This window comes from Clarias gariepinus, chromosome 28 (genome assembly GCF_024256425.1).
Source record: "Clarias gariepinus isolate MV-2021 ecotype Netherlands chromosome 28, CGAR_prim_01v2, whole genome shotgun sequence".
NCBI lineage: Eukaryota > Metazoa > Chordata > Actinopteri > Siluriformes > Clariidae > Clarias > Clarias gariepinus.
This window is the reverse complement of record NC_071127.1, coordinates 4,184,289-4,198,131: the sequence shown is the minus strand read 5'-3', so window position 1 is coordinate 4,198,131 and position 13,843 is coordinate 4,184,289. Positions and strand designations below refer to the sequence as shown.

Here is a 13,843-nt window from a genome sequence, read left to right as displayed (position 1 = left end):
GCGCGTGCACGTACGCGAGCACAAGCGCCTGACGTGAGAGCGCGCACGCGACGTCACTCCGACCGCGCGTCCACGGCCGCAGCCCCCAGTCAGCGGACGCTCGCCGAGCACGCGCGCCGGCGTCGTGGTCGCGCACGTCGCGGTCGGTTTTTCAAGGCGGGGGCGCGGACGTGCGCGTCCCCGCGGAGTCTTTTGTGTGGCGGCGTAAGGGCAGCGCAAATACAATAACCATGGCAGACGAGAAACCCAAGGTGAGTGTTTAATTAATAAATAATTAAACAAATTTTATTTTTAAATCTCAGCGTAGGGGGTCGTTTTTAACGTTGGAAAACGTACGGATTTATTTAAATATTCCAGGAAGAAAACGGAGCACGGTGTGTTTATAGGATAGAGAATATTCCGCTTAGTGGATAAATACTGTAACTGCTGCCGTTGGAAACACCGGAAGAGATGTGCACGCGCTTTGGCGAGGCCGCCATAATTACACTGTTAGCAAAAGAGCTCGGCTAGTCTGCTAATGTCTCTGTAAATACACGATTAATTACATAAAGTTTCTCTTCAGACATCAATTGTTACTTAATGAAATGATCACAGAGACACTTTTAAAGCTGTAAAGTAAAAAAAAAATCTGTTTAAAATCTTCTTATAAAGCTGATAGCTGATTGTTTTACCACAATTAGCATGAACTAGATGTTTGTTTGTTAGCTGATATCACTGATTGTTTATCTTTACCAAATTTTGTCAGGTTGCTTAGAAGTATTATGGGATGTTAGTGTAAAAATAGACCATTTTGATCAGTTGTGTTTGCCTATTAATATCCATGTTTGTTTCTTCTCTCTGCGTTTGGTGGGTTTTTCTCAGGGTACTCTGGTTTCCTCCCACAGTCCAAACATGCGTACATTAGGCTAATTGGTGTTCTCAAAATTGCCCGAAGTGTGTGAATGTTGACCAGAGTTCCTACCGAGATCGTAAAAATGGTCACCATTTGGCCTCCACGGGACATTGTTGGACTAGAGAGGTTTCTAGATGGATTAATATTAGCAATTAAGTGCAGCTAGCTCTTGACTCTGAGCTCTGATGTCAGGATGTTGATTAGGCTCCAACTTCAAACAAAGTTATTCCAATGCTGTTCATTCAAGACACTTATGTTCCTCCACTTTAACACCTTCTTCTTTATTCACAAAATGGAAAAGTTTTGGCCGTTAGTTCCAGTGGAGAAAAACTGTGACGTTACAGCATGCAAAGATGTTCTCTACATCCATGTGCCTGTAACATTGTGGTACCAGTTTGGGAAAGTAGATGTAGGTGTAATAGTCAGGTGTCTGCATATTTCTGGCCCTAAAGTTTATTTAATATTGGTCTGGTGCTCATCACTTTTAACAAAGGGGAAGTCGCTGTAGTATCTGATAAAAGGTGTTAATCATGATCATAAGGCATGTTGTGCTTGTTTTTATGTTTCAGGTAAAATAAGTGTAATTAATTGTTGCTAATCTAATCATGATTTTTAACCACAGACCATGTCTGCTGTACTGAAATCCAGATGTGGATTTAGATCCTTAATGAAGAAGACAGGCTTCACTCACAGTCTGAATTGTTTTTTTGTTTTTTTTTAAATAAACATGTCCAAGCCCCGTCCACAAAAAAAAAAAAAAAACAGTCCAGAAATTATTGCCATGACCACGTGGGACTTATTAAATTCCCTGCAATTTTTTATAGCTTTTATTTTCTTTCATTTAATCGCTAAACTATTAAGAACAATATAATTTACTCATTATGTAAAATAAATATTAACATAAAGTAGGGCTGTAGCCATCGAATATTTTAGTAATCGAGTATTCTACCAAAAATGTAATCGATTATTTGGATAAAATGTACTTTTGCTTAATTAAACAGCAATGTAAAATATATAAGAGAAACAAAGATTAATTACTTTTTTTTCTACTTTAATTTTTTTAAATGCATACAGCATTTTATCCAAAATAAACATTGTCATTATTCACAATACAAGGAACAGCTTGTACCTCTATCACACCCATGCGGTGTTAGGCACCGTGAGCAGCCGCGATTGCCCGCCGACATTTCACAAAGTTCTGTAAGGTCCGGCAAATTTTTTTTTACATGTTTTTCATGCGGTTTAAACATGTTTAATTTTTTCCGCGCGGAAAGATAGAAACATAATCGCAGTGCCAAAACTCGTGGTGAATCATGATAAACTGTACTTCCGGCCACTGCACGAAACCGCGTAGGTGAGATAGGGGTATTAAAGTTGACTGAGATGAATTAAGTGCATTACAGCTCCATACATTCTTATTTTAAAGCCTTTTCTCAGATGCAAAAACTAAAAAAAATAATTTCAGATAACTGTAAGGATAAAAAAAAACTTAGGCTCACATTGAAATAAATAATTATACAAAAACATTACGGTGTGCAATTAAACTTGCAGAACTAAAAGTTTCTCAGGTAGTAATGCTCCGATTGATCGGCCACTGATGTTGATTTTTTTTTTTAAGTGTCTGATTAAACGTAAAGTTAGCCGTTTGCAATGTATGTCTTGATGAAATCCCTCGAGGTGAAAGCGAGCAACAGCATTTTAACACCACTAACATGATTAGGCATCTTGGAACACGCCATACAACGGAATATGCCAAGTGGCATATTGTGGCTGCTCCCGACAAGGGGTCGCCACAGTGGAATACGCAGTCCACACTACAACTTGGCACAAATTTTACGCCGGATGCCCTTCCTGACGCAACCCTCCCATTTTATTCGGGCTTGGGTTTGGGCACTGGCTGGGAATCGAACCTGGGCCTTCCGCATGGCAGGCGAAACACCTACCACTGAGCCACCAGTGCCCTACAACTTAATATGCCAAGTATGAGAAACTAAACCAGGATTGGCAGTGATCTGCAATTGGCAGATCATGGTCTTGGTGATCGGCCCCAAAAATTCTGATCGGAAGCACACGTTGTCAAAAGCGCGCCTATAACAAATAATTGAGCAAAAACATAATGCAAGCTTTAAAAATTAATTAAAAGAAGCTTCGAGAATTCGATGCCTCGATAATTTTTTGTACTCGAATTACTTGAGGAATCGTTTCAGCCCTAACATAAATTCAGCTAAATTTTCATATAAAATATAATAATGTCTAAAGTTTTTAGTATTGTAGGGAGAACACAAAGCGATCGTAGAGGAAAAACGCGGCTTGCTGTATGTACTCTACAGTACTGATACCAAAGAAAATGACAGCGCATACTAAAGAAACACGCCTGCATTAATTACAGTACATATACTGTAGAGGGGTACAATACATCGGTATTTTACATTCTAGCACTGCGGGAGACACAGCAGTACAGTACACATTATACAGGTTTACCTTTACATTCCTTTATTTTTTTTTTAAGAGTAATGTGTTAAACTGATTTTGAGATGAAGTGACAGTGTTTTAGTTGGAGTAATGAGTGCAGTGTCAGGAATGATAAACCTAGTGTATGATGTTTTATCTCTGATCTAGACACTGATTAGATTTGTGTGTGTGTGTGTGTGTGTGTGTGTGTGTGTGTGTGTGTAGGAGGGAGTGAAGACCGAGAACAATGACCACATTAACCTGAAGGTGGCGGGACAGGATGGCTCAGTGGTGCAGTTTAAGATAAAGAGGCACACGCCGCTCAGCAAACTCATGAAGGCGTACTGCGAGCGACAGGTGAGTAACAGCACACACACACACACAATATTCTCATCTCTTTTCTGTTTAGAGAGAGTAAAGTGAATAAATCTGTTAGGACGCAGCTATCCAGGATAAAACGCCGTCTCCATCATGTGATGTCCTGGTTTGTTTGTTTGTTTGTTAGTGCGATAAGTCTACTTTAATCAGGATAACGTTTCCCGACTTCCAGAATCGCTGAACTGAAACTAATCTGATTTTGCGAGATTAGTTTAATTAAATTTATTTTCATATCAGTTTTTAATTAGGAATGAACTAATTATAACTCATCTATAAGTGTGTGTTCATGAAAACCGGTTTAGATCGTTGACGTGATTAAACCTCCAGCTAAGTTAAAGGGAAGAAACTATTATAGTGTTTATTTCATTCTGGTTACGACACAAAACAAACATTCTGAGTCTGAATCAGTTCAAACAATTAAAAGGAAAACAGTACTTCGTACTGATGACTAAAACTGGATCAGAGATCATGTGTGTTCTGTAAAGATTCTTGTTGATTAATTGCAAAGTTTAACCATCATTGTGATAGAAGCTCATTTTTTTTACCCACTCAGGCTTTCTCCTGCACTCAGGGTTGCCAGATCACACTGACAAGATCTCACATGGGCAGAAATGAAAAAGCTTAAAAGCATCCAAACTTTTTTCAACGTTAATTTACAATAGTAAATACACTTTTTCATTAATAAATAAAAATAGCTTCTGTATATATATAATATAAAATTAGTCAGAAAGCCTGTTTAAGGAACTAGGAACTAAAGTTTATTTAATGTTTCTAAGGGGACGATTGTTGGGACCTACTGGAATGTACAGCTGTCCGTCATTGTTTATGTTGATGCTAAGTTTCTATAATGTGTTCATATAATACAAGTAAGTCATAAAATGTTGTATTTAATTATTATACATTATGCAGACCATTGCTGTTTCCGATGTTTATTTTACCCGTAGCGTTCCGCTTGATCGGTTATTTGCCGCCGCGTTTGCCGCGAGGATTGTGCCGAGTCATCATTGTTGTGTTAGCACTATGTGTAGCTGACCTGAACGTGTTTATTTGTGTTTGCCTATACAAATAGATAGATGTTTCTTAGTTCGCTATTGTTAACCAGACTGTCACATTGAGTATAGATATTTCTGTTTAATATATTTTAGTTAAATATGCACATTTTCTGATAAATACTATTGGTGCTGTTTATTGTGGTAATCAATGTTATTGTCAATTCATAGTCAATAATAAGTCATTTGTAATTATTTTTCCTTGTTCTTTGTAGAAATTTATTCATACTAGAGACATAAGCAGATGCATATTTTGAGGAAAATGAATGTCTCAATCTTGAGAATTAAGACCTGCTCTACTGTTTCTCTGGCCAAAATCTGGTTCATATTTGGCCGCTTTAACCAGTCGTAATTTCAATGTAGAAAGGTTTCCTACAAAATATAATATTTCTGTATTGATAGTAATAGCAGTAATAATTTTAGTTATATAATTTTCATAATATTTAGCAAATAATTATTTTCATGTTTGAACTTTCACCATCTCTAATGTGACAATGAACAAAAGTTTAATGCTTTAATTGTTTACAGTTTAATTTAGACTCTAATTCATTAAAGTTTATAAGCAATAGGAGGAAATCAAAATGACCCCCCCCAACCCCCAACCTGTGTTTGTTTTGCCTGATTTACCAATTGATCCAGATCTCAAATTCGTGAATCGATCTGAACTTTGAGTTTTATGATATTTTCCACACATAGAAAGTAGAGATAAAGGAGGAGTAATCAATTAGTTATTGTACTTCTTGTTTTGGTTATTTATGCATTTGAGGCGGTAAAATGTTGCAGTTCCTCTGTAATTCTACAGGTGGTGCTCTCTAAACTCCTCAAACATCAGCAGGCAGGTTCCTCCCTGACCTGTAGTAGGTGCCTGGGTGGGGGAGTGGCCTAGTGAATGTCGGGAATTGGACACGATTAAAATTAGGTTAAATAAATAAATAAATATTATACTAATATATGAAATAGTTTAATAAATCCACTCTGAAAGAATGAAAAACAACATTGGATCAGGATATATATATATTTTTTTATTGTGATATTTGAAGTATCACAATGCACAACGATATCATATCAGGTCGTCCCGGATGTCTTCGGTTGATGTGTGTAGTTTTAGCGATGAGCTAAGTCTCCTGAAAGCGCTATGACTATATCTGATACAATATGACATAATGTCACTATAAACTTCACCTCAAGCGTAAAAGTCATAACCAGCCTGTTATATGATGCTGCAGCTCCTGCGGACACAAACCGCTTTATCGTCTAATCTCAGAGCAGCCAAACAATGATTTTTGACCTGAGACTTTATTGACTTTAAAGCCATCCAGTAAATCTTCAGCAGATCAGGAGACATGAGGGGGAACCAGGCTCCCGTCCCAGACCATAAACCATGTTCAAACACACGTCAGTGAGAGAAAGCCCGATTGATGTCGGAGTTGAGTACATGGAGGAGGGAGGGTCTACAGCAGCGCACTTGTGTAGGGTGATACTCGGGAGGGTTTTTTTTGGCAAAGCTACAGCTCTTAATCTTATAAATGAATTGTGCCGTCGTGAAGAAGGACACAGCTAGAACGAGGACTCTGCAGGTTTGTCGTCTAGCCAGAGAGAGAAACAGACTTAGGCTGTGGAAGAAAACAAACAAACAAACAATTGTGTAATTTTATGCCAACACAGGTACTGATAGACATTCCTCTGTTATACACAGCTTCAAAAAACAAGAAGGAGGAATGTCTGACACAATGAAAGGAGAAAGTGTGTGCTTTGGATAAAAGTTACTACATCGCAGCCTGCCAATGTGTGAATAGTTTGGAGGTGAATAGAGGAACTGCAACGTTTCTTTAGCTATATTTATCTACAGTATATTTGCAATCCTCAAATGCTGATGTGTGAATAGTTTAGAACGAACCACCCATATAATTAGAGAGGAACGGCAACATGTTATCACTTCAAATGTGAACATATCAATTTAAAAAAATAAGTTTGAAATATAGTTGCAAGCAGCGATGAGCGGGCCCATGCACCTTGCGCCATCACCCCTTTGAGTGTACCAGATAGACAAGTGGGCACAGTGGTCACATACTTTTAAAGGGGAATACTATTATGACATAATTTTAGAAAAGAAGGCATTTTATGTTAAGACCTCCAAAAAGCCCCAGATGCTGGAACAAAATCATCACACTGTGATATCACTCAATATAAGTCCCACAAAGTTATTAACCACTTTTCGGCATAAAGCATCACGGCTGAGCCGTTTGAGATATAAAAAATCTCTCCGCAATTTTGCATCCTCAGTGTCTTGAGATCACATCGGCCCAGTTTGGTGCTGATCATATAAATCCCCTCGGAGGTGTATATCAAAATCTATGCTTTGCAAACGACACAAAATAACCGACTTCCTGTTGATTAAAGTCCATGAGATGCAATGCGAAAGTTGTTTCAGCTCAACAAGATCTAAATTTGTACCACGTTTCGTGTACATGTGTGTATAAGCTCCACATCCACATCTCGCGGGGGGCCCTGTACCCAGAGTCTAACATCCCTAACGGCAGCAGATTCCAACCTTACATGAGTCTTTCAGCATGTTAATCCCCCCAAATAGCTCTGAATGTCGTTAAAACAAGCAAATAAAAAATCCTTAGAAGAACGACAGAACCTCACACACTATGCCTGTGCTTGGGCCCTAAAAATTTATTTTGGACTTAGTGTGGCGATACATAAATTCCTACACAAAAGAATCACAATACATCACTCAATCGATTTTTCTCTATTTTTTTTTTTTAACATGTATACAAAAAGTACAGACTGGTGTTATTGTACAGGATCTTTAAAATCGATAAATAAATACATAAAAAAACAGTCCCTTCTTCCTATTGTTCAGAATTTTAATGTCATTTAACAAAAAAGGAAAGAAACATCCTAATATTATCATCTCATGAGATTGTATTGTGACCTACTTCATCACAGTATCAGTTTTATCTAGTATTATCACAAAGTCCCGTCATGATCTTTCCTAACAGACCGTAATCCCCCATGAGCTTTTTTTCCCCCAGGGCCTGGGGGTAAAGGGGGAAGGTGAGGGTAAGAATGGTGTGGTTGGATCGAGAGAGTAAACAGCGTTTCCTTGGATCATCTGGAACTCTCCAGAATAAACGCAATATTGATTCCTCAGCTTTAGCTAATCAGCAGCGGGGGAGTGCTGACCTCCCTCGGGTGTGTGTGTGTGTGCGTGTGTGTGTGTGTGTGTGTGAAGTGCTGAACTGGTCTTTTCTTCTATCTCGTTGTGTTTTTAGGGACTGACGATGAGGCAAATCCGATTCCGGTTTGATGGCCAGCCCATTAATGAGACAGACACACCTGCACAGGTACGATCCTCACACAACGTCACATGACCTGTGTCTGTCCTGACATGAGGAAGTTAATAAAACCTCATCAATACAAGTAACAGAGAAATCTAAAGGTCTGAGTCATTTATTTTTAATTTTTTTTATTTCCATCCTGCAATTTTAAACGTATTTTTTCAAAACCGATTCCTTAATGTGTTTACATGTGCACTAGTAATCTGATTATTATCTGATTAAGTTACTTAGGGTAGAGTGTTTAGTGTCATGTGATGTAATTGACACACTTTATTATCTCATAGTGGGTTTAGGGAAAAACTCCACGTAGATTTGAACCCAGTCAGATGATGATGGTTATTGTTATATTTGTTTGTTTGTTTGTTAGTTTTTTTAAATACACATGAGCATCAGAAATATAGAATCTGCAGTTGATACGAGATTGAAAGAGAAACATCAATAATTCAACACAAGTAGTAAATGTAATAATAAAAAAAAAAGCCGGAAGTTTGGACTCCCTCCCCCCCAGCGTCTTCACTAGAGTTCACTTAGTGAGAAATCTGATTATTGATTGACAAACGTGGAGCCCCTCTTTATCACATTTCTGAAGCGCGTATCGATCGCATCATCACCAAAAACCTGATCATTTCCCCGTTACCTGTGTGTGAACGTGCTGATTACTCCTCATGATTACATTCTCCCTCCTGTCTGAATCACCACACACTTCTCAAAATAAGATTACTCACACTGACATCTCAATATCCACATGGTCTTAAGTGCATCTTTTGGTGGACGTGTCCGAGATCAGAGATCCGTTAGCCAGCGTCGCTAGGGAGCGTGGAGTTTGATATGAGAAGGGTTAAAGGAAGAATTATAATACAGATCAATATGAATGTAAAAATAATAAAAAATACAGATCAGTGATCAACATCAAAAATACAGATCAGTAACAACTTTGAACAAAAGAGAGTAAAAATCCGTAAAAGTGATATCTTTTAAAAAATAATTTAAAAACAATGTATACACACACACACACACACATGGACTGGATGATGCCATGATTCAAATAATATCATTTCTGTAAAATAATACATTATATTATTTATAAAATCCAAGGTTTAAAGATTTAAGATTTGTCATTAATACTTTTTAATGTTTTAATTCAATTTCAAAATTCAATTTTAACTTTTTTATTTGTCTTGTACACAACCGTACAAAGTATTATATGCGGTGAAATGCTTACACAACTGTTTGTGACCTAAAATGGAGAGGGGGGGTAGAATACAGGCAGAAAGATTTTACTGCAGTTAATGGAAAATTGCGCTAAAATAATACAATAATAAAATTAGGGATGAACTGTACAGAGAAATGCTTATACGACTGTTTGTGACCTAATAAATATAGGTTAGAATTTAAAGATTTCACTGCAGTAAAAGAAAAACTGCACCAAGAAAAATGTAAAATAAAAGAAAAATTGTGATGAAATCTATGTGACAAATATACAGATTTACTAATCTGCACAGAAGTTACAATAAAATGTACTTAAAATAGAAATATAAAATATATAAATGAGACAGAATTTGCAAAGGTTAATTATACCAAGAAGTATATATAATTAAATAAGTAATCTATATATCGCTTATATGACTGTACGTAAGTGAGGACACAATAGACAAAATAGAAAGATATAATTAAGATTTCATTATGATGGAAGGAAAATTTAACTAAACAAATACAATTTTGAAAAGAAGAAAAAGATAATTATCTATTTTTACAAGTTATACTGATTTGTAGCCTGAACATGTGCAATAACTCATCATTTATGTTTATGAGCATATGTGGCACTGTGTGTGTGTGTGTGTGTGTGTGTGTGTGTGTACAGTATATGTCTTTACTATTATTATTTTCTTTTATTTTATTTCTCCTACATTATTTATTACTGTTTTATCAATTCTGTTGTACTTGTACAGAGATAGAATAACCAAAAAAAAAAAAAAAAAGAATTTTACATAAAATTTATATTTTTATTTAATGCAAAGATTTGAGCTGAAATGTAGAAATAATAATTTTTTCAATGGACATATTTACAAATGTTACAATACAATATAATTAAAATATAAACATATTAAAATATATTAATGACACAGTAATTGTATACTGAGAAGTGTTTAAACAAAAATATAAAACTATAAAAGGTGTTAGATATGAGCGAAGGCGTGTGGGTATGACATCAGCGGTCTGAGTATTTCTACCTTCTTAAAGTGTTAACTAAACTAATACTCAACATAAATTATATTTAATTCTCAATTATTTTCAGATATCCTGGTCTCAGTAGGAGGGAATTTTCTGCAAATGAATAAAAATAACATGCGTTTTATATATATAAAAAAGGAGAATTACCGGAACGCGCACACGCGCGCGCACACACACACTGACATAAAAAGCTCAGCAGGATGTGATATATCTGTCTCATGTGCTGCTCTGTGACACCATCTCTCTCTCTCTCTCTCTCTCTCTCTCTCTCTCTCTCTCTCTGTTTGTGGGGAAACACAGAGAATAAATAAATGAAGCAATGTTAATCACGCAGGTTGAGTGAGTCCGCCCCCACTCCATTCACAAGCTGGTGCTGGAACACGCCTCCCCGGATACTGGTTTATATTCAGAGCTTCATGTCGTTTTTTTCATTTAAATATAATCTGCTCCGACCTCAGCAAGCAAAAAGCTGCAGTGTATAATGTAGACTTGTAAAGACGTTCCCATCTGGGTCAGTATCAAACTGACATACAAGTGTCTGATAACTGGCTTTTAAATAAGACATCTTAGTGTCACACACACACACACACACTGACATTTGGACCCTGCATATGGCAGCTTTGTTCAGACCCTCGTCCGGGTCCCCTGGGAACACAAAGCCGGGGGTCAGCTGCACACGCGTGCGGATTTAAATGCATATTTCATGCAGATGGGGAGGCATTTAGGCGAGGCCGCTCATTTCCCTTCATTTTAACAACACAAAGGAGACCGCCATTGTGTCGTGATCAATAAACACGATCAATAGATCGTTAAAGCCGCAAAGCTCGCTCCAACCATTATGGCCGGCCATCGCGCTGGAGCTTTATTGAGCTGGAACGCTATAGCGAAATTATGACCGAAGACCAAGATGAGTCCGATGTGAATTTTAGAGTAGTTCAGGAAGGATGTCGTATTCACCCGACGCAAGATGAAGGGTTTTAATGCGGCGCCTGATTAGAGCTCCTCGTTAAACAGAGTAAAATGGCTTCAGTTAGTCATCTGGGATAATGTACATAAAGTGGAGTTAACAGAATGGTGTAGAAACTCCGAGACATCCTGTTAAAAACACCTTATACCCCTGGCAAATCTTTTATTCCTTTAAAGCCACAATTAACAACACATCATACATTTTATCCACCTAAACTTAAGGTAGTTTATGTAAAATATCTCTAAACATGTTCTCCCGTTATACACATTATAGCAGCTATACACAGGTTTTCTGTCACCATTGTGTCTTTTATTTCTTTCTTCCTTAAAGTTGATCAGGTTCATAAAACTTAACCCACTGACACTGGAGACTCCTTTCATACGTGTTAAACAAGTCTATTCACCCTTTGAAGAAAATCGTACCCGGGTTTTAAAAATCAGTTCACCTGCAGTGTCGACAGTACGACTTTGAATCCCTGTAGACTTTGCAGTCGTGTTGGAACTGGTGTGGGTTGTTTTTCAGTCATCTGGCTCGGCCTCTTACATCCAGTGAAAGGAACTCGTAATGCTTCAGCATACCAAGACATTTTGGACAATTTTATGCTCCCGACTTTGTGGGAACAGTTTGGGTGTGGAAGAACTTGACTGTCCTGACCTCAACCCGATAGAACACCTTTGGGAGGCCTGCGAGCCAAACCTTCTCGTCCAAAATCAGTGTCTGACATCACAAATGCACTTCTGGAGGAACGGTCAAAAATTCCCATGAACACACTCCTAAACCTTTCAAGAAGTTGAAGCTGTTATAGCTGCAAAGGTGGCAGGGCCACAACATCATATTAAATCCTCTGGATTAAGAATTGGAGGTTACCCGAGTTCATATGCATGTGAAGGCAGGAGAGTGAATACTTCTTTTAGTCTTTCTGGCACCATCATGTCTTTCGTAGTTGATCAGGTATAAAAACAAAAAAATTAACTTAAACATGTTAAAAAGAAACCACAACGTGTAAACCTCTTTTATCGTAAATGTTACAAACCTGCTGACACTGGAGACTCCCTCCAAAAATGTTAAACAAACCTATTTCTTCTTGGGGGGAAAAAAAAACATATTCAGGTTTTAAATCGGTTCACAGGCCGGGTCCACAGTACAACTACGAATCCCTGTGAACGAGCTGTTACTATAGCAACGATAAGGCATTAACATAACCCCGCTCTACTGTCAGGGACGATGTTATAGAAACTTAATCCAGAACCCATCAGCCCTGTAGTATAACATTATATAGTCCCCCCCCCCCCCACTTTTGTCCCACTCTGAAAGATTTATGCTTATTACTCTCACACATGCACACACACACACACACACGCGTGCGCACACACACCCCTCCCCTGATAGTGTTTCAGTCACCAGGGATTTTTTTTTTTTGTTACCTTAATCCCAGCTGTATTTTGTCGAAGCAGCGTTTCTGGATAACGGCACACGCAGTTTGCTCCGTTAAGCCCAAGGAAGCTTGAGTAAAGCTTTCAAGTGTGTCGAGCCAGATTTCACAGACTTGGTGGAAATATTTCACACAAAAAGCGTTCGGAAAAGTCGCCTGAAGTCACATACGATGCTTACTCATGTTTCTCTCTCTCTTTCTCTCTCCTTTTTTTCCTCACAGTTGGAAATGGAGGATGAAGACACAATTGACGTTTTCCAGCAACAGACAGGAGGCTTCATCTAAACGCAGAAACTACGCTGCCCTCCCCCTCCTCTCTCAGTTACTCCTGACTGCTGTTGTATAGCGTGTTGATGCTCTTTCAGCTTTGCAGTTACTGCTTTTTGTATATAAGTGATTTCACACACACACACACACGCACACACACAAATTAACATGGCAGTGTGAATGACGCTGTAAGATCAGAAACCCAGAATAGTTTTTTCCTCTCTCTCTCTCTCTCTCTCTCTCTCTCTCTCTGTCTCCCACTCTCTCTGGAAAGAAGTGACTACTTTGTGGTCGAGGTCTTTCTGCTGACCCGTCATCTGAGTGGAGCGATTATTATTTTAACAATATCTTGACACCAAACTTAAAGGGTGAGACCGGTTTTTTTTTTTTTTTAAACAACTTCAAAAGATATAAAAAAGTCCCTTTGTATGAAACGAACACCTGATGAAGTTTAGGTACTCTGTAATACAGGACATTCTCATTATTTTAGCTGCTTTTATTTTTGTCATATTCTTTCTGGCAAATTGGTTTTTATTATTATAATAGTCATTATTATTATTATTATTATTATTATTATTAATTGGCAGTAGACACGTAAAGTGAAACAAGCCCCGCATTCAGTAGCTAAATTGTGAATAAGGATATTAAGTCCTGATATTTCTGTCAAGTTAAGCATCTGTATTGTCTAATAAATAATTTGTTAAAATAAAGAAAAACTCTTTTTACCTCATATTTGATATTTGACTCATAAATTCCTGATGAAAATCCTGTTTGTTTATGCAGGTAGTCACTTTTGAAGAATGCAAATTTAACAAATATTTCAATTTT

The 13,843-nt window shown here is 37.6% G+C and overlaps 1 protein-coding gene across 1 annotated transcript; it reads left to right on the top strand.

Annotated features, from left to right (window-relative positions):
- The first annotated feature begins 89 nt into the window (after nt 1-89).
- LOC128515730 (small ubiquitin-related modifier 2) lies at nt 90-13,745 on the top strand. Its single transcript, XM_053489887.1, has 4 exons — nt 90-251; nt 3,569-3,700; nt 8,052-8,123; nt 12,971-13,745. The coding sequence occupies exons 1-4, from the start codon at nt 231-233 to the stop codon at nt 13,031-13,033; spliced, it is 288 nt and encodes a 95-aa protein (XP_053345862.1). The 5' UTR covers nt 90-230; the 3' UTR covers nt 13,034-13,745.
- The last annotated feature ends 98 nt before the right edge of the window (nt 13,746-13,843 follow it).